At 43.1% G+C, this 20,319-nt stretch overlaps 1 protein-coding gene across 1 annotated transcript in view; it reads right to left on the bottom strand.

The window, feature by feature from the left end:
- Positions 1-13,050: 13,050 nt before the first annotated feature.
- Positions 13,051-20,319, bottom strand: part of SYN2 (synapsin II) — a gene marked incomplete at its 5' end in the record, with an annotated part of 103,799 nt that continues 96,530 nt past the window's right edge. The window contains 2 exons of the mRNA XM_057381963.1: positions 13,051-14,117; positions 16,470-16,728. Of these exons, the coding sequence (XP_057237946.1) occupies positions 13,982-14,117; positions 16,470-16,728 (395 nt within the window). The remainder of the gene's footprint in view (positions 14,118-16,469; positions 16,729-20,319) is intronic.

Below are 20,319 nucleotides of genomic sequence, written 5' to 3'. Positions count from 1 at the left end.
AAGTAGTGTGTTTCTACCTCTTTTTAGTCCTGAAATTCTCACTGGTGTCTTGAAAATCATGCAACAAGTTATTGGCATCGGGGAAATGGATATTCCCTGCATTATGAATACACCCTGTGAAATATTAATGCACAGAGYGAGCCACACTTCCACTTGTTTAAAATGGAAATGATGCCTGTGCTGGGTAACAATCCATTTTGCAACATTAGGGACTCTTTTGGCTCAAATCCTAAAAAAAGGATTTTTAGCCTTCCTTGATATTAAAGTACAATTGGCTCGYAAATGCATTGGACTCCTTTTGGTTTGGGTTTCATGAATAGAAAACGTTTGCCTTAGCAGCAAACTGAGTGCCAATATTTCAGTCTGTGAAAAATCTCCTCAAAGCCCACTCTGCTCCAAAAACGTCACCGACTCCTCCAAAATCGGCATCAATAAGTTCAATTATTGTAAAACAATTTTCAGCACTGCTSCAGCCACATCAGCTAAACAAGCAGAAAAGCACTTGGCTTTTTGTGCAGCCCAGAGCAAAGGGAGGGTTTGATCAGCAGTGCTGTGAAATCCTCGGGATGCTGATTGCAAAGGGCTCGGTGCTGAAAGCAGGGCTGGCACCGAGCAGCTCCTCCAGAGGGGATGATGGATTGCATTTCAGAGCTGCCCTGTGCAAACCGGGCACCAAGGCTGCTCTTGACTCCATCACCATTTCATCGCCTTTCCCAGCCTCACTCAACCTTCAAAAATGGTTTTAAAGTCCCTTTTAAACTTCATGAGTACGAGCTAGAATAGGCAAGTTCCCGTTTCAGGAGAATGAGCAGACTCTCTGGAACACTGTATGAAAAATGACAATGATTGATGGATTTAAACGAATTTCTTTTTGTTGTCTGTGTCAATTTATTCCCATATGTTTGAAATTGTTCAGGATTTTTCAGAGTCCTAAGAACAAGGCTAACAGGAAATGGAACTTTTAGATTTTTCCAGTTCTTGGAGGCTGCTGTTCAAACATCCCAGAGCCCAAAGGAAATGTCTGCTCTGTCACAGCCTGATGATGAAATTTTGTCATTTAAAGCCTTGTGATACCTTGTTGGAGTGTGCACAGGTTGTTATTGCTTCCTGCCAGTGACCAGGGAAGTGATGGAAATATCAGAAAGTGGGGACAGGATGGAAAGTGAGGTTTTACTGGGTTTGAGAGCAGAGGTGCCAGCCTGAGCTGATGCTGAGGGCTGGGGCWGAAATGTGGGCCAGGCTCAGGTACAAAATGCCTGAAGCTGGGTCTGAGCTCCTGGGCTCAATGGCAGCCCAGTAACAAATWTAAATTTCCCTGAGTCTGCTGTTTAACACAAACTGATCGATTCTGTGAAGCCCAAACCCAATTAGCCACAAATCCTCCCTTTCTACAGGTCCTTTTTTTGTGAGGAAAGGAACAGAAACATTCGTCTTGCACTGCTGGCACAACTACAGCCCCGTTTCAGAGGAAATTTTGGCAACAAGACTTTGCCACGGTAACTTTAACTTGAGCTGGCTTCAGGCAATGGCTGCAAACCCATTGCTTAGAGGGGAGAAGGGAAAGACCCCAAGAATTGTCCTGCTGGGTCCACCCRATAGTCAATATAATTTAATATTCCTTCTGTAATGGTAACATGAGAGGTTAAAAAATAAAAAAAAGGTATTTTACTATTTTAATTAATTATTTTACACGGTTAATTTTATTAATCATGGTGCTTTGCAAAACGCGGACTCCTGATTAATGAAAACTTTCTGAGATATTCTATTTTCCTCTTTGGGCTTCTACAGAACGGGCAAAATTCTGGTTTAAGAATGCCAAAATCACAGCTAAAAAAAAAAAAAAAAAAAAAAAAAAAAAAAAAAAAAAAAACGGAAAAAAAAAAGAAAAAGGACTAATTAATCACCAGAATCACCAGAATTACCAGGAATGTTTGCTCTCACAATTCCACTTTGGTTCCAAATTCGGGTTTCCTGTGCTGTGCTGTACTGACTTGCAGCAATGAGCCCGGAACTCACCGGGAGCAGCTGCTGAGCGCTGCAAACCAATTTCCTGCTGCTGCCGCACCGCAAAACCGGGCAATAAAACCGGGAATAAAMCCCGGAGAGCCGCTCCCGGGAACCGAAACATTTTCAATGAAAATCGGAAAGGTTCCCCTTGCAGGGCGCTTTGGGAGAAAGCGGCGGGGAAGGTTTTCCGTGTCCCGAGAGGGAAGCGAACGGGAGCGCATTGCCCKGGATTGCTGAGTCACCCGCGGGGCGAGCCAGCAGCTGATGCAATCCCSACTTTATCACCGGAAAATCTCCGCTAATCGCAGCCACACCTCTCCTCTCAATAGCTGCGCTGAAGGGCTGCACATTCCCCGCGCCCAAAGCGCCGAGCGCGCAGCGCTCCCTCAGTCCCAAAGAGAAAGGGTTCAATGGTGAAAATCCCCTTCTCCCATTGAAAGACTGAAAATCCCGATCTCCAAGTTCAAAGTTGAAAATCTCAGCCTCAAAGAAGAAAGGTTTAGATGGCGAAAATCCCCATCTCCGATTGAAAAATTGAAAATCCCAATCTCCAAAGATAAAGGTTTCAATGSTGAAAATCCMCAYCTCCRAKTKMAAAATTGAAAATYMCRATCTCTGAAGATAAAGGTTTAAATGTTGAAAGTCCCCATCTCAGATTGAAACATTGAAAATTCCAATCTCCAATTTAAAAATTGAAAATCCCAGTCTCAAAGAATAAAGGTTTAAAAGTTGAAAATCCCCATCTCCATTGAAAAATTGAAAATCACAATCTCCAGAGATAAAGGTTTAGACGTTGAAAATCCCCATCTCCAATTGAGAGATTGAAAATCCCGATCTCCAACTTAAAAACTGAAAATCCCAGTCTCGAAGGATAGAGGTTTAAAAGTTGAAAATCCTGATCTTCAAGAATAGAGGTTTAAAAGYTAAAGATCCCCATCTCCAATTGAAAAATTGAAAATCACAATCTCCAAAGATAAAGGTTTAAATGTTGAAAATCCCCATCTCCAAGTTAAAAATTGAAAATCCCGATCTCTAAGAATAAAGGTTTAAAAGTTGAAAATCCCCAACTCCATTGAAAAATTGGAAATCCCAATCTCCAGAGATAAAGGTTTAAATGTTGAAAGTCCCCATCTCCGATTGAAAGATTGAAAAGTCCAGTCTCCAATTTAAAAATTGAAAATCCCAGTCTCGAAGAATAAAGGTTTCAAAGTTGAAAATCCCAATCTCCAATTTCAAAGTTGAAAATCCCGATCTTCAAGAATAGAGGTTTAAAAGTTAAAGATCCCCATCTCCAATTGAAAAATTGAAAATCACAATCTCCAAAGATAAAAGTTTAAATGTTGAAAGTCCCCATCTCCAACTTAAAAATTGAAAATCCCAGTCTCAAAGAATAGAGGTTTCAAAGTTGAAAATCCTGATCTTCAAGAATAAAGGTTTAAAAGTTAAAGATCCCCATCTCCAATTGAAAAATTGAAAATCACAATCTCCAAAGATAAAAGTTTAAATGTTGAAAGTCCCCATCTCCGACTGAAAAATTGAAAATCCCAGTCTCAAAGAATAAAGGTTTAAAAGTTGAAAATCCCCATCTCCAATTTCAAAGTTGAAAATCCCGATCTTCAAGAATAGAGGTTTAAATGTTGCAAATCCCCATCTCTGATTGAAAAATTGAAAATCACAGTCTCCAAAGATAAAGGTTTAAATGTTGAAAATCAATATATCCAAGTTCAAAATTGAAAATCCCAATCTTGAAGAATAAGGGTTTAAAAGTTGAAGATCCCCATCTCTGACTGAAAAATTGAAAATCCCGATCTCCAGGAATAAAGATTTAAAAATTGAAAATCCCCATCTCCAGGAATAAAGGTTTGAAAGTTGAAAATCCCCATCTCCAATTTAAAAATTGAAAATCCTGATCTCCAAGAATAAAGGTTTAAGAATTGAAAATCTCAGTCTTGAATCATAAAGGTTTAAAAGTTGAAAATCACAATTTCCAAGAATAAAGGTTTAAAAGTTGAAAATCCCCATCTCCAAGAATAAAGTTTTAAAGGTTGAAAGGCTGCAGGGACCTGAGGGAATATCAGTGTTCTGCATGGATCTCTAAGGTGGTTCATGCTCAGAAATCCASAGCAAAAGCACCTCCAAGAACAGAAAACTATTCTGATATTTGGATGTGTAATTCTTGGTGCTGCTGCTGCTAACAGCACAAAATTATCTGGTTTGTAATTGTAGCAGGAATTTTTGAAGTCTCAGCTGAGTGTAAACCAATAAATTCTCCATTTTCAGAATCTTCTCTAATTGTGTCCACAAGATCAGATTGTGTCATTTTAATTAAGTCATTCCTGTGTGTGACTAATTAATGATGTTTTGTTATCAGAGGAATGAGGACCAGCAATGATGCATCATTTCCTTCATGATCAACTTGATTTAGGAGAGAAGAAACTGATTTAAGGATATTTAACTTGATCTGGTAAGAATTATGATAAAAATTGTTCTAATTTCTGCATCAAAAAAACCCAAAAAAAACAACCTCAGTGCTAGCAAAATGTTAAACCGGTATTTAAGCTGTCCATAACATTAATGTGAATGAAAAACTACATTTTCAAGAGAGCTGAGGGAAATGGGAGATTAATGTATTGCTTGTTTTACTTTAAAAGCTTCACATTTATAAAAAATAATTGATATTCCTCCTTCCACRCCCTTCTGCCATAATTATGTAAAGAATCTGGATTATGCTTCCGACTCGATTTAGCTATTTTATAATAAGTTGCAGGCATACCTTGCCTACTTGATGATGTTCCTTTCAGGCTGTGCCAGTCTTTCCATTATTAAATTGTGTTTGGTGTTATGTACTTGTTGCTTAAAAAAAAAATAAATTCATTTCAAGCTCGAACTTGCCAACATTCTCAGTTAGCCATTTGTGTGAGGGAGCACAAACCCCATTGCTGTTTAGCAGCTGAACACACAATTTTTCAGTGTAATGGGAATTTTGGCCTTTTTTAAATGTTCATCATWATGAGGTCTTTGGTGTGTAGAGATGATTACTTTAAAAATAACTTTGTTATTTAAAAATAACAAAGAGCTGTATTTTGTGAATATTATCTGTGTGCTGCCCCATATTTTCTTCTCTTTCCATCCCGCCCCCCCCAATGTGACCCGCTCATAAAACACTTGATTTTTGGGTCAATCTGCAAGTTTTAAACACAACAATTCACACACAAATCCAGCCACAGGAGCCCCAGTTATGCCCTCTCCTACCATGGACTCGTTGATTTATCTCCAACTCAGAATTAGATGAGACTTGGAGACATTTGGGTGTCTTCTTGTGACATTTTTTTGGTGCAGATTTTCCATACACTTCACCCCACATCCCCAGGAGCACACAAACTTTGCCACTCAATATCACTGACCAATTTATAGAATTTTATTTATTTTTAAAAAGCTGTATGTTTTGTAGAACAGGGCAGAAATTTTCAATGGTGTAATTAATGTTTCAGGAGAGCTAAAAATCAAACACTTGAATCCTTTATGTGTTACTATGTAGAGTTCAGTGCCTTTGCTGYCAAGTTTTTTGCATGAGGTACTGAAGGGCAGAAAGAAATATTGATTTGAGATACTTCCACCTCAAGAGGATGCACCAAAATATCTCTGTGAGGACAGAAAAACCCTTTTTTCCTGGCTTTGGCCTAAGCAAAGAGTGTCCAAGTGACTTTAACCCTTCCCCAGGTGCTGCTGTTGGCTCTCCCAACTCCCATTTTTATGTCTTCAGCCTAAAAACCGACCTGCTCTGCAGTCCTTGGGCACAATTCGATTTGAGAACTGAACGTAATTATATTTTTCAGAAGTGAATTCAGACTGAATTCAGCTTTTCTTCAGCCAGCTTTTATTATCTGCTATTTGTAAAGAGAACTGAGGCCAATTAAGCCTCCAGTCTGTTGGGTTTCTTTTCATTTCATTTTTTTTTTGTTTATTTGTCTGTTTTGGTTAGAGCTTTTTTTCTTGGCTGGGGGGAAAGCTTTTTTTTATGGTTTGGTTATTATTTTTGTTTGCTTTCTTTTATTTGTTTGGGGTTTGTTTTTTTGTTTTGTTTTTTTTTAAACCAATTTCAGGCTTTTGTKGCAGTCAGAGAAAGAAGCGCATCCTCAGCCCTGTGGGGTGGGGTAGGTTGGCTGAATTTTGGGAGTAGCTCCCATCCCATCCCATCTCAGCCTCTCTCAGCTTCTCCTGCTCTGTGGGGTTGCCAAGTGGTCTCTTCTCCAAACCCTTCCTAGGCTGGGCCTGCTATCTCCCAGATCWGGGAGACGGATTCTGATGTGGCTGCAGACTCTAGACAGTTAAACTCACGCAAAATCCACCCAAGGCAGCTCGCTCTCCAGAACTCGCTGAGGGCAAAATTTGGCTTTTTGCAGTTTGAGGGTGGGCTGTTGAAGCCGGACAAGTTTCAGCTTGCTGAGTTGTAATTTAACAATATATTCTCCCCAAGACGTGCTCGCTGCATGAAAGGATGCCTGTATTTAATGCACATATTAAACCAGCCTGTAAATTCTCACATAATTTTACATTTGAAAGTGCCATTTTGAGGCGTGTGTGTGTGTACATAATTTCACTAGGCAGGGAAATAAACCACCCTTTGCTCTTCCCTTTTGTAGCTCCTGCAGACATGTAATCTACAAAGCGGGAGCGCTGCCCGATCAAATGCGCCCCATGGAATGTGCAATTATTCCAGAGGAGGGTAAATCAGTTCAGAACTTGTACTGGCATTCTTGGGGGCAGCGGGAGCCTGTGTGCCACGGGATTACATCAGCTCGCCGTGGCCCCGAGTCAAGGCACACACACACACACACAGAGCTTTCCCTTTCTAGTAACAGAGGTGTGAGAGATGCTGATGGCTCCAGCATTAGCACAGAGATGAGTGAGGAATATTTGTTGTAGCATGTGTTGGTTTAAGGAAGGCAAAAATTGGGGCGCTGGGCTTTCAAAATAAGCGTTTTGGGGTTTTTGATAGAGCCGGTCGTGATTTGCAAACACACAGAAACCATCTAAACAAGAAAAAGAACGCTTCCTCCTTGATCCCAGTTCAGAGGCATTCCCACAGCAGGTGGGGCACAGGCCTTTAAATTACAGCTCTGCTCCACGCAGGGAATCTCCTCCAGCCCCGTGGGGCCATGAGCAAACCCAAACCCCTTCCCGTGGAGGATGCAGATGGCAAATCCTGGTTTTGGGGGTGCTAAAAGGGGAGGGTTTGGCTGGGATTGAGCAGTGACAACACCAGAGGTGGAATCCATTCCGTGTGGAAACACACCCCAGATCCCAGGAGGTTTTGGGTGAATCCTCCAGCCCTCACTGCCCAATAATTGATTGGAATTGTCACCAGGACCAGCACAGGGGCAGCAGCTCAGCATTTCTGTAATTCTGCATTTCTGTAATTCTGCATTTCTGTAATTCTGCATTTCTGTAATTCTCTAATTCTGAAGCAATTAGCCCTGCTTCAGCTGGTGGGCAGAGAGTGACTAATTTTCATTTCCCCACGGGGAGAGGGGAGGAAAGGAGCATTTCCTTTCTCTTGAGCTGGAAATCTGGCACTGGGAGCCGTTTGGTGGATCTATTGTGCGAGGCAAATCTCCCGTGGACCGGGGGTGGATGTGTCACCCTGGCAGCTCCGTTTGTTTGCTCACTGAATTCCAGGGGCAGGGTTTTTGTGGCACATCCTGTTCCTTATTGAGTGAGGCCACTGGAGCTTCTGGGATCTGCATGGCTGAAGGAAAAAAAAAAAAATTATACATGGAGAAAAGCTGCCTAAAGATTCCCAATGCTCACGGCACATGGGGTGCAAGGGAAGGAAAAAAGTTTGGCTTGAAGCAGCCCAAAGTCTGGAGAGTTCAGTGATGATAGATAGGCAGGAGAGCAATCTCCCGTTTGAAGGGCCCATCTGGAGCATTTCCATAAGCAGCACTTGCAGAGATGTGCAGAGCAGCTCCAGCTGGAGCAGGCACAGGGGCTGTGATCACGGAGCTCTGCACTCACAGTGAGGATGTTCACTCCTTCTGCTTTCTTTGGGTGGTAAAACCACTCCTGCTTTCAGGACAGGAGCAAGAAGCAAAATTGTGAGACAGTCACATTTTGTTATATCTGGTGGGAATGAAATAAATATCTCCTTCTCACACTGTGATCACATGGAAAAGTTTTGCCCGATATCCCCAGTTCCCACCAACAAAATTTCAGGAGCGTTCAGCGGCAGAATTTACATAAAATATAAAATACCTGGGGGACAAGGGAAGAGAGGCACCAGCATCTTGCTTTTCCTTGACAACACAGCTGCTGGGATCCACAGGAATTCTTTGGGGGATCAMCTTGGCTGTTCTGAGCCACAGGAAAACCCAAGCCCTCCTTTAGGCTTTGCTGCAGCCTCCAAAGGCACGAGGCACACTGAGGGAGCACAGCTCTTGTTAATTKGAATTTCAGTGCTATCTCAGGCTCCTTCAGACATTCTGTGCCTGATGGAGCACATTCAGCTGGGTCATTTTAAGCCCTTACCCTATATCATCTCTGAAAAGTTCCTGTCACTCAAAACGCTCATATTAAACCTTGGAGAGGTGGCTCCCAAAATACAGAATGGTGAAATACCAGCCCACRTGCATTACTTGTTTCTTTTCTTTCTTGTCTGGAGACACCACAGTTTTTTTTTGTATTACCAGCGCAGGTGCTTTAGAAATCTACAGGATTTTTTACCAAAAATTCATTCCTGTGTAAAGAAAGCAAGAGAGGAACACAAAAAGCTTCAATTTTTCACTACTTACTGCAGCTATCTTCATGGTGTACATGGGAAGTACAGGTCAGCGGTAGGCAACGATAACAACTCAAAATCATGCTTTTAGATTAAAAAATTATTATTCCTCAGAGACTACAGAGCCTTGAAGGAGGATTTGGTTCATTGGGGGGTTTCTTTCACCCTGTTTCCATCACTTTTATAGGACAAAGACTGAGCCCTAAAGCCAGGGACCTTCTCCTCCATCACACACACCCTGKCCTGGGAAACTCAAGTGTCAGATTATGTGATGTGGATCAGCCTTCAAACCCCACATCCACTCTTGGAAGTGCTGAGCAACGCCATTGCTAAAAGAAGTTAAAACTCTAGTCCCAGTAAAACCCACAAAATCAGTTAATTTTATTTTGTTTTGTTGAAATAGTTACTATTCTTTTTTTTTAATTTTTTTTTTCATTATTTGTGGTTAAAAAACTCCCAAATATGTCTTTCCTGGGCTACATTAACCAGGGGTTGGTCTTTATGTTGTTTTCTTGGCTTATTTTAAATTTTGATACTTGAGGCATTATTTGAATTCTTTCTCTTTCAAASAAAGTTTAATTTTTTTAATAATTCTTAATCTTGAATTAATTTTGGAGATGMAATAATTTAACTGCAGAGAAGAAAATCAGCATTTCATGAAACTCATGGTAAACTATCATCTTGAAGTGGGATGTTCTTCCTTGAAAAAGAGGAGGAATTAGGGAAAATGATGGGATTTTGCAGATTTGCCTGTTTTTTTTGCAGAGCTGAATATGCATCTGGAAAACTAAACACTAATTTTAAGTACCTATTTTGAATCTCTTGATACAAGATTTTTAAAAAACATCTTTAAAAAACCTGCCTATTTAGAGGTGGATGTCTAAGGAAAAGCATTTCTGTGTTGGACGTGAGCATCGTGATACAGAACCCAAATTCATGTGTGGTGCTGTGTGACAGTTTAGATGATCTCTCCTAAATTGCTCTGAGTCCATAATCACTTCTGGTCACTTTTGGTACGGAAAAATAAACTCTGCTGGGGATCAGACTTTATGAGTGGTTGTTTGTTTGCAGCACTGTCCTGCTGAATAGGATTTTCCTGCAGGGAATTTTCCAAGGGGAGCAGAAGGGCAGAGAATGATGAAGCTGCTCCTTAGTCSGTGCTGGGATGGTGAGCAGGGACAGCACCCAGGGAGTRGCTGGAGMTGGGTTAGGAGAGGGTGSRAAAAATGGATTTTGGGAAAGGTTCTGCTGTCCCCAGAGGGTGCTGGCACTGCCCAGGCTCCCCAGGGAATGGTCCCAGAGCTCCAGGAGCATTGGGACAGCRCTGCCAGGGATGCACAGGGGGGATTGTTGGGGGGTCTGGGCAGGGCCAGGAGCTGGGCTGGATGATTCTGTGAGTCCCTTCCAGCCCATGATATTCTGTGATTCTGTGCAGACAGAGAAGGAAGCTCATTCCCAGCCATTATCAAGCTGTGCCCTTTGGGATGCCCCTGTCCATCCTGCCCAGCCTCCAGCTGCCCTCAGATCTCCCACAGATCCCATCTCAGCCCTGCAGATCCTGGGTACTGAGAAACCCAGCACCCTCTATCCCTGCTGGAGGCTGCTGGTGATGGACAAAAAAAAATTCATTTGCAGTGTTCCAGCACAGAGCCCTGTCAGTGCTTCCCCAATTTTGTGCACAGGAGCTGCACTGGACATGATCTGTTCATTGAGACAGTGCTTTGGGTGTTAAAACCACTCCTGCTTTCAGGAGAGGAGCAAGAAGCAAAGTTGTGAGACAGTCACATTTTGTTGTATCTGGTGGGAATGAAATAACTATCTCCTTCTCTCACCCCTGGATTACCTGGAAAAGTTTTACCCCATATTTCCAGTTCCCACAAACAAATTTCAGGAGCCTTCAGGAGCAACAGAATTTACGTTTTGGTGAGGTAGGAAGGGTGCAAAGTGCACACAGTGTTTACAAAGTACCCCAGTCCTGTTCTGACTAATTTTCACTGGAGAGCCAGGAGCTGTTTCAAAGCTGGGTTAATCACTCGGACCATGATTACAATCTCTTGAAATCTGCTCTGSTGCTTGGAACCAGCTCCAGGCCTGATGGACAGAAAATGGCTCCATCTCAATCTCGAGACTGAACTCGATTAGCGACTCCTGGAGCTTTTGCATTTTCCTGATTTTTAAATGGAAGTTGAATAAAAATGGGGTCTTCCTGGAGCTTTTTTATTTTCCTGATTTTTAAGCGGAAGATGAATAAAAATGGGGTTCTCCTGGAGCTTTTATTTTCCTGATTTTTTAGTGGAAGATGAACAAAGGTAGGGTTCTCCTGCTGCTTTTGTATTTTCCWATTTTTAAGTGGAAGATGAACAAAGACGGAGTGCCGTGCGTGGAAACTTGTGGCACCACTRGCTGCCGGTGCGTGGAAAAGTGGAATGAAAAGCAACCCTTGYGCTGCCAGAGATGAGCCCACAGACTCCTCTGATCCCACTGGGCATCCCTGCACAGATCCCATGGGATATTTGGGAACTGGGCTGCTCCAGCCTCACCCACCAGCCCAAATCGCGACCCCTTCCATGAGCAAGAACAAAACAATCAAAGCTCGAACGCGCCTTCCTAAACCCTCCTTTTTTTTTTTTTTTGTTTTTCCTGCTGATATTTGGGAGGTGTGTTGGGATGGCTCAGAAATGCCTTAGCCAGGAGGCAGTGCCCGGGAGGGGAGCGTGCAGCAGCTTGTGTGTGACACTCCTTGGCACGCTGGGCAGGCGGCGTGTTCCCAACCTGCGTGGGAGGATGCACCGGGCGGCTCGGCTTGCATCATCTCCCTCGCCTTCTTTTTTAATTTTTTTTTTATTCCTTCACCCCCCTCCTCCCCTTTCTTTCTTTTTGTCTTCCAGATGGTAAAACAAAGGCTGTAGTGAAACCCGTTTTCTCCCAGGAAGAGGTGGGAGGGAATTTTATGTGAGYGGAGAACTTTGCCTGGAGTGGAAATCTGGGGCCTGGGCTAATGAAGTACCTGTAATTCACATTGTACTGAATCTTGCTGAAACCAGGCATGTGCTAATGGTGAGCAGTGCCAAACTATGCATAATTACTATGCTTTCTCTGTAGCGGTAATTAATTTGCGTTAGCAGCTTTGATTAATCTTTCTAATCTAGAAGTGAAGCGCTTCTCAGACATGAAAGGCTCTCCAGTGCACAGGGTGGTTGTTGCAGCCTTGTGGAGGGTGTTTTAATCCAGTGGGGGGCAGGAAGGTGACAAAACTTTAAAAATATCAAAGTCTGGCTGATATTTATGGATTAATAACAAATAAAACAGTTCTAGCCTCTGTTTTGTCTGAGAATTCAWCAGCTAAGCTACAGGCTTCCGTCCACAGTGCCTTCCTCCTGAARGAAAAGAGAATTGTCAGTCAGAGAGCTTCTCCAGGGGCTGATCCAGAGATGAGGGCTGAGGTTCCATCTCTCAGAGGGCAGTGGTTCGATGTTGCCATCATTGTGGGGCAAACTCGCCCAGAAGTTGATTTTAGTCTGAACCTAAAGGGCTGTTCTGGGCAGGGTTGTGCCGCCCTGGTCCTGGGTTGGTCCTTGTGGCCAGTCCCACATGGGCCAGTTGTGCTTCCTGGGGCACATGGAGCTGCCCAGATCCCAGGAAAATGTCTGCAAAGATCATGGACTAAGCCTGATGTCACACAGAGCCATCAGGGGTTCCTGAGTGAGCTCAGCTCAGAATCCCTGCATATTAAATTTCCACACCTCACTGCCAACCTCCCGGGCTCCTCACCCCGAGCACCCAGCACTGCTGAGAGGATTTGTGTCACCAGAAGGTGCTTGAGGTTTACCCACAAACTGCCACACCTCCAGGAGCTGCTGTTTCTGAGGGAAACAGATGTGTCTCTGCCAACCCACCCCAAATCCTGGAGGGTTTTTGAGTGATCACAGTGCTGCTCTTTTTGTCCCTCAGCCACATCCATATTACAGTTACTTTTTCTTGTTCCCCAGTTAACACTGTTCCCTGCATATAATTCACAATGAGAAATTCAGAATGACATGAAAATAGTTTGGAACTGGATAGCCTTGAGTTTACTGAMAAACTTCAGTATTTGATCCAGATAACTTCTGTTAAAAATTGCTGCTACTTGCTCAAAGTCTGCTTTCCTTATTTCAATTCTGTTTGCACAAGTCAGAGAAATGTTTTTAAAAGATGTAAATTTTAAAATATGTTAAAACATAAACGTGATCCCTACAGTTTATAGTTTTTTTTGGGTTTTTTTTTTTTATAATGCTGATTCGACAAGGGAATTCATTGTGACAGTTTATTTTCTTACAGCTGCAATTTGTGTCCAAATATTTTACAATCATAAAGCTCCCCTCTTGATATCCGTCAAAATAGACAATATATATTGATGTCGAAACAAGCTTTGTAGAAGACATTTTTTTTTTCTTTTTAAATCAGGCATGGGACTTTACATTTATTAGAAGGTGTTCACAAAAATAAGGGCAACATCATGCATATTCTTCGCAACTAAACCCAGTTGTGGTTACAGCCTGGAAATAAATCATTTAAATAGACACATGGAGATACAGTAGTACATACACACTCTATTTATGACATTTAGTGTACTGATAACTCCCAGCAATACATCAGAAGTCTACAACCAGCTGATGGGATAAGGAGGAAGAAACTGCTTCAATTTCTCACGTTATTCAGGTGGCTTGACGAGGATGTCGGTGTGAATGGCCTCCCGAGAACAGTCAGGACTACACCGGTGCGTACAAAACACTTACACACGAAATACACATGCATTGCAAGGCGTGGGGAGCGGGCAGAGCAGGGAACCCGCYCCTCCACGCTTTATTAACACAATTCTACAAAGGAGTCTCAAATAGGGTTAGATACTTCAGTCACAGTAAGGCCACAATATTACAATGGATAAGGACCTTGGAGCCGGACATTCTGTGGGAGCAATGGAAACCTTTCCTTCTCGACAGATGTTTGTACATGGTCCTGAATGGGATCTCACCAAAGTCCTCCTGCTATCGATTCTTTTTTTTTKTTGTTTKTTTTTTTGTTTGTTTTGTTTTGTAGGTTTAACATATTGCTTGGTACAACAGTGAGCACAGTGGAGAAGGGCACAGGGAGAACGAAACCTATGGGACATTCACGTTGGCGCTGTCAGACTATAGCAGGGTGTGGACGTGAAGCTGGCTAATCAGAGAACAGACTGGCAAAGGATTTCCTCAAGTTTCGGATGGTCTCGGCTTTCGCTTCGTCCTCGTTCACGGACGATCGGAAGAAGGAGGACTCGGTGAAGCTGAAGGCGTTGGTCAGGGACTGCGACTTGCTGCAAGACACAAACACAACAGGTTCTGCATGGTCACCTCGTCCCCAGCCTCCACCCCCTGAGCACCTGGAGGAGTGGGCACAGAAGGGAATTTGTCCCTGAGATGTGACAAAAATGGACTTTAACCACAAGAAACACAACATAGAACCTTCCTCCTGCACCCCAAGCTGAACCCGCACTTGAGGRTAATATTTCTTCTAAGGAGCACGTTGGTGTTTTGTTTTCTTCCTACAGATCTGAATTGGATGATGTAAATTGGAGCTTGAGGAARGTGTGGGCCTGGCTGCTCAATCCCAATCACAGCCCGCCAGGAGTGATTAATAATTGTGTTTTGGTAAGGCTGCAAACAGCTCTGCACACAGAGTAATCAGGTTATGACCAGAGCTGGAGAGTGAATCCTAAAATTGTAATGTGCTCTCCCTCTGTCCATATATGCTGAATATTTGAGCCTTCATGGAGGCTTAAGGATACTTTATATCTTTAAAAATGCCTAAAATCAGATACCATTTTTGTCTATAAGCAGTCAGTCTGTCAATACTACTCCATGCTTAGTTCTATCATGTAACTTCTGTGCATGAAAAACACCACAAGGAAARCAAGAAGGAAAACAGCTGAAGTTTAAAACTTTAACTCCTGACTTGCAAGATAAAATAACACCTGAAAGATAGGCTTGAATTGAAATAGGACACATTAATAAGCACCAACTTTTTACAAAGACATCCCTGCACTAATTAAGCGAGTTACCTGATTTCATTTTTATCTCGGTACAATGGATTTCAGTTTTGGCTTCAGTAAAGCTGAAACACTTTTCTTATTGAGATTGTCTCAGACTCCTCATGGTTTGCAGCTTCTCTACTTCTAAACTAATAATGTAACAGCAAACAGTGCCGCAGGCRCTTTAGGTTTTTCATAAATTATAGTTGTGCTAATGAGAATAGACTGATAAATGTTTGTTTGTACTCCCTGAAAGAGGGAGGGTGGGAAGCAGCACTTGACTTGATTAGTAACACAATAAGTAGCCTAATTAAATATTTATTCACAGATTAATAACATGTACATACAGGTTAGGCAACAGCATGTGGGTGAATACAAAGCATACACATGCAAATAGAGTTAATCCCACAGGCAGGAGATCTGAGCCTTGCTGTGCACCTAAAACTGCTTCTRAAAGCTGGAAAAGCTGCTCTTATTATGGCTCACATCTTAAAAACTTCCATTTCTCCTTGGTTATTTTATTTTCAATGGAGACTCTTCCATCTGAAGAAGAGAAAAGCGAATCTGGATGTGGATAAAGAGCTAAAGGGTGGAAGTTGGGAGCCAGCACGTGGCAGAGTCCTGTAACTGTTTTTAGCTGCCTTTCTTCAATGTCAGAAGTCRTCAAGCTAAGTTTCAAACTAGAAACTGGTTTCCATCTTGCTTTAAAAAAAAACAACCTCTTTATTTTCTATGCATATTTAAATGATGGATGAATCAATTTGAGGTTTGTGATTATAGAACAGAATAAAGGAATGCATTGTCCCAGGGACGCAAGGGAAATACTGTCCTCTCTGCACACTGCCATCCAGCACAGCTTTGCACTGAACTGGGCTCAGGGGAGCACCCAGGGCTGTCTCCCATCAGTTTTAGCACGGGAGGGGGTGGGATCAGTGCTCCTTGGAGCAAACCAAGGCTCTGTGCTGGTCTCTGCACACACCAGATTCAGGACATGTGTCTGAGCTTCTCCTGGCCATGGCTGTGCTGGAACCCTGCAAATCCTGCTGCTGCCTGCCCCGAGCCCTGGGGCGGGAGCTGCGAGGGGGGACCATTGCCACCTTCTCACTGAATGCAGATAAACCAGTCAGGAATCTTCCAGAAGCAGGACAGCCACTTTTTGGTTTTTTCTTTTAGTTTTGTGCAGCATTCACTGGGCAGAGCCTGGGCACATCCCCTGGGCTCAGGCCGAGGGCAGCACAAAGAGCCAACCTGGCAATCCTGCCCAACCCTGTCCAGCCTGGGCTGCTCTGACACAGCCCTTTGGAGAGGGAATCTGAGATCTCAGGGACTGCAAGGTGAAAAGGTGAAGGAGATAAGACTTCCCTTTGGAGGGCAGGCTGACAGCACACCCAGCCCTGAGTCAGTGGCACCCAAAGGAGGAAACAAAGACACGGAAGGTGCTGCTTTGCCAGCCCTGGCTGGGGCAGACGGAATTTCACACCGTGCTTAGGCTACACCTAGTGACTTACTTTACTCCATAAACACAAACACAACTTTTTGATACATTTGAACTCATTTTAAGCTCACAGACACTTCCCACTCCCAGATCAGTCCCACCAAACCCGCGCAGTGAGCAGAAAAGGACAGAGCGACTCTTACTTGAGCTGCGGATGCGAYTGTGGCTTCTGCTGTGGCTCAGCGGGCTGAGGAGCTGGCTGGGGCTGTGCCTGGGGCTCTGCTTCCTTGGATAACCTGGAGCTGGGAGGACCTTGAGCCTGGGGCCGTGGCTGCTGGGTGGTGGGTCCGGGCGGCCGCTGGGGCTGCGAGGCTGCGGGCTTTGCTGCCTGCCCCGCGGGGAACAGGCGCTGCAATGGCTCCTGGCTTTGGGATTGCATTCCTTGGGGTTGCACTGGGCCCCCTAGGTTCAGCACAAGAGAAACTTCATCATGTTATCGTTTCACAGAGGCCTTATTCAGACTTCATACCCTTTACAACACTTTAAATTAATCCTTCAAGGTGATTTATGCTACTTGCGAGAGGCAGAACTCTACTCATGAGTGCAACAGTGCTACTCACACTCGGTACATCAGGGACGTGCTTGGAGCCCCCGTGATCATCCTGAAAATTGCTAAATAGTACCCAATTTATCCCAGGTTCTGACTTTAAATTAAACCAGTGGCGTTACACCCAGAACAGTTTTGGCCCCAGCCAAGGAGAGACTGTGAGATAACTGAGCACAGTAATAACATCGATTTCAGCAAGACATGAAACTACTTTCTGTGCAGTTATTGCAGTTATCTTCCTCCAAAGTCTTAACATCRTATCTGTAATATTCCTCTAAGGTTCACTCTTACACCAGTAAAACAACTTCATGCTGAAATTTTCCAGGCTAATTGAAAATACTTTAATAACTTACTTAACCCTTTAGTGAGATATGTCAAGAACATTACAAGAACCACAAGGAAATCATTACTAATCCTTTACCAAGGCGATCTTTCACTGAGAAGGCACAAAAGTGACAAACTACTGCGTGAAGTGTGGAACTACAGTGTGCAGGAGGGGCTCAGGCTGTCACAGCCGTGGCTGAAAGATGCTACAGCATCATCTGAGGGGTTTTTCGTGTTTTCTGACTGACAAAGTGCTGTGTCAGATATCAAGGATCACTGCTTGTATCTCAGCTCCCAGCTCCGACTGGGGTTTTCTGGTTGTTAGAACTGAATTTTGCATGTGACAATGCTCTCAGGACATCTGACTTTAGGGGAGAAAGGATGGGAGGAAATTCTGAGTATTTGTTTGTAAAATGCTTCACTCAGGATACAAGCTGTTGTAATCAGAGAACACAACTGAGCTGGGCCTTCCGGATATCTGGGAATTTTCATTCTTGCACGGGTATTTAGTGCAAGTAAAACACTCATTCTCTAAAAGAAGCCCCTCACATCTGGATATACTGCTGCAAAGCATGATTTTTTTTGAGGTTTTTTTTTTTTTTCCAGTGTGTGTGAGGACAGCAGTGCCTCAGTGAGTTTTAGCACAGTTGTGGCAGTGTGTTGTGGTGCAGAAAGATAAATCGCATGTACTGCGWGTTAAGGAATGTGCCTTCATTGTCTATGAATTTGAACCCCTTTTGTAGGAATTATTTGAAGGTGATAACACAGTCTTGCAACATCTTAATAAGGAGCATTTTTTCTTATTARCCTCCTTTCACTCAATATGGAAAACCAGAAAGGTTTCTTTCCCCCACTTGTACGTACAGGCTTGAACGCCAGAAACTTTACACTGAAGACAGATATAACTTTCTTTTTATTGCACATTAAGCTGTACAAGATATTTCACAGAAAAGATATACTGCTGTCACATTTCCAGCGTTTGCTCACTTTCTTGCAGCTGGGTTGTACAAAAGGCAACAATCATGAAAGAAACTTTTACCAAAAAAAAAAAAAAAAAAAGAACTCGACAGAACTGAACATTAAGCCTACACTGTAAAACATCTGTTCCCTGTTACCCACAATATTGCACCTAAGCATGCTGACATGCAGAGAGACATCTTGGCTTGTTTCTTGGCTGTGGGATGTAGGAATTGTGTGTGCCCCTGCGAATCCTTGGCGGGATCCTGTGTCAGACACCCAGGTCTTCCCGCGCACACACAACGCGCYGATGCCGCGTGAAAAGCGCGTGTGGACACCGCCACTGCTCCATGCAAAAAAAATAAAAATAAAATAAAAAAATACCGACTGCTCGGAAGAAAAATCAGTCATCAGATTCAGCTCTCCGCCCCAGGGCAGTGTGGTTTGGTCACTTTTAGGGTGTCTGGAGGGAAGGATTTGTGAACCTGATTTCTAAGTGGAATTTCCTTCGGTATAGAACAAAACAGCCAATGCCGTCGTTGGAATGATCACTGACCCAGACGAATGCTGATCACTAAAGCAAAATATTCATGTAATTTACTGATAGGTAGTAAACAGTAGCACTCACCACAAACATTTATATAGCTAATAATGCATACCTTAATTCTCATCTCACCAGCCAGCTCGTACGAATAAAAGAAACACTAAGAACGATGAGACYCACTGATAACTTTTTTTTCCAGTGTTTGTAGGGAAAACAGAAGCAGAACATCAGGCTGTTTTCCCTTTAAACATAATTGTTTGCACTAAACTAATGGCCACTACTCATCTTTGTGCATATTCAAGATGAAAATTACAGTTTTGTGGCTCGCTTGCAACTCAGCTTTCTGGAATGCCGGCAGTGTGCGGCTCGTGATTCTGGGCTAGATTTCTCCCAACAGATTAGCTGCCTGCTCGTGGAGTTCTCACAGCCTTTCATCAGAAACCCCTGGTGTAAAAATCACAGAGAATGTACCCACAGAGAATCTAGCGGCTGTCAGGCATCTCAAGTCCTTTTGCATGTTTGATGCCAGGCAGGTCTCACAAGCCCTATTTGTGTGGATAACGTCGGGGCTGGATTTTCTTTCCAGCTCTCATTGGTGGGAAATGGGAGACCTGAGTTGGTAAAGGAAACCACTGACATTTCTGTCCTGCGTCCTAAGGCAGGATCCTGGTTCAAGGGACCCTGSTCTGCCATCCCCTCAAACAGCGTTTGAAATGAAATGAGCTCTCACAGGAAGRTTAACAGTCCTTGAGGTACTTCTCACCAAATAACCTGGGATGTAAATCTTAGGTAAGCATAAGGTTTTTTTTTGGAAAGTATTTGCATTAGTTTCCATTAAAAATCTCCACAGACTACTAATTCAGAATGACAACAAAAGGTACTACTTCATTGAAATAGGATACATTAAATACTCACACTTTCACTGAGATATTGCACATAGGTGGCCCATTTACATCGCTTTGTAGCTAATAATTTAATGCAGAATTACTAAAAATATGAATACCAGTATGTAAAATAGAAGATATTTTAAATATTCCTCGGGAAGAACTGTATTTCATGGAGTCACCGAAACAGCAGACTTCCACTCKCGCGTAAGTAAAACTAAAACGCTTGATAAACTTTATAAAACTAGAAATAAAAAGCCTCACTAGCAAATCCTAAATCTAGACTTCRAAAAATATCTCTGGATCACCTAGCTATCGCTCATGCACACGCACAGAAAAATAAAGGCTATGGGTACGGTGTGCACACACTCACAGAGTAAGCAAAGGGCTCTGCACCTCGGGGCGGGGGGGTTTACTGAACGATAGAGAACACTCCGAAAATACTGTCTAAACCACCCAAAATGTACAGTGGCACGGGGCTCTAGAGAGGCACATTCTTTGTACACCGTTGACAGCAGCCCTGCGATCACGAGTTTTACAGAGGAAGGTTGGAAAGCGTTACACGCACAGACAGGAACAAGGAAACAACCAGACGGGAGAGTTGACACTGCATAGAAAAAACACAGTCCAGGTCAGCACTGAAACAATGGCAAATCGAACGGAACCGGGATGCTTGCTTTTAACATCGTTTTGTTTTCTTTTCTTTCAATTTTTGTTTTGTTTTTGTTTTTTTTTTT

This window comes from Malurus melanocephalus, unplaced genomic scaffold (genome assembly GCF_030028575.1).
Source record: "Malurus melanocephalus ecotype Western Australia unplaced genomic scaffold, MMel_1.1 scaffold_542, whole genome shotgun sequence".
Classification (NCBI taxonomy): Eukaryota; Metazoa; Chordata; class Aves; order Passeriformes; family Maluridae; genus Malurus; species Malurus melanocephalus.
The sequence above is the reverse complement of the archived record's forward strand: the minus strand, read 5'-3'. Positions and strand labels throughout refer to the sequence as shown.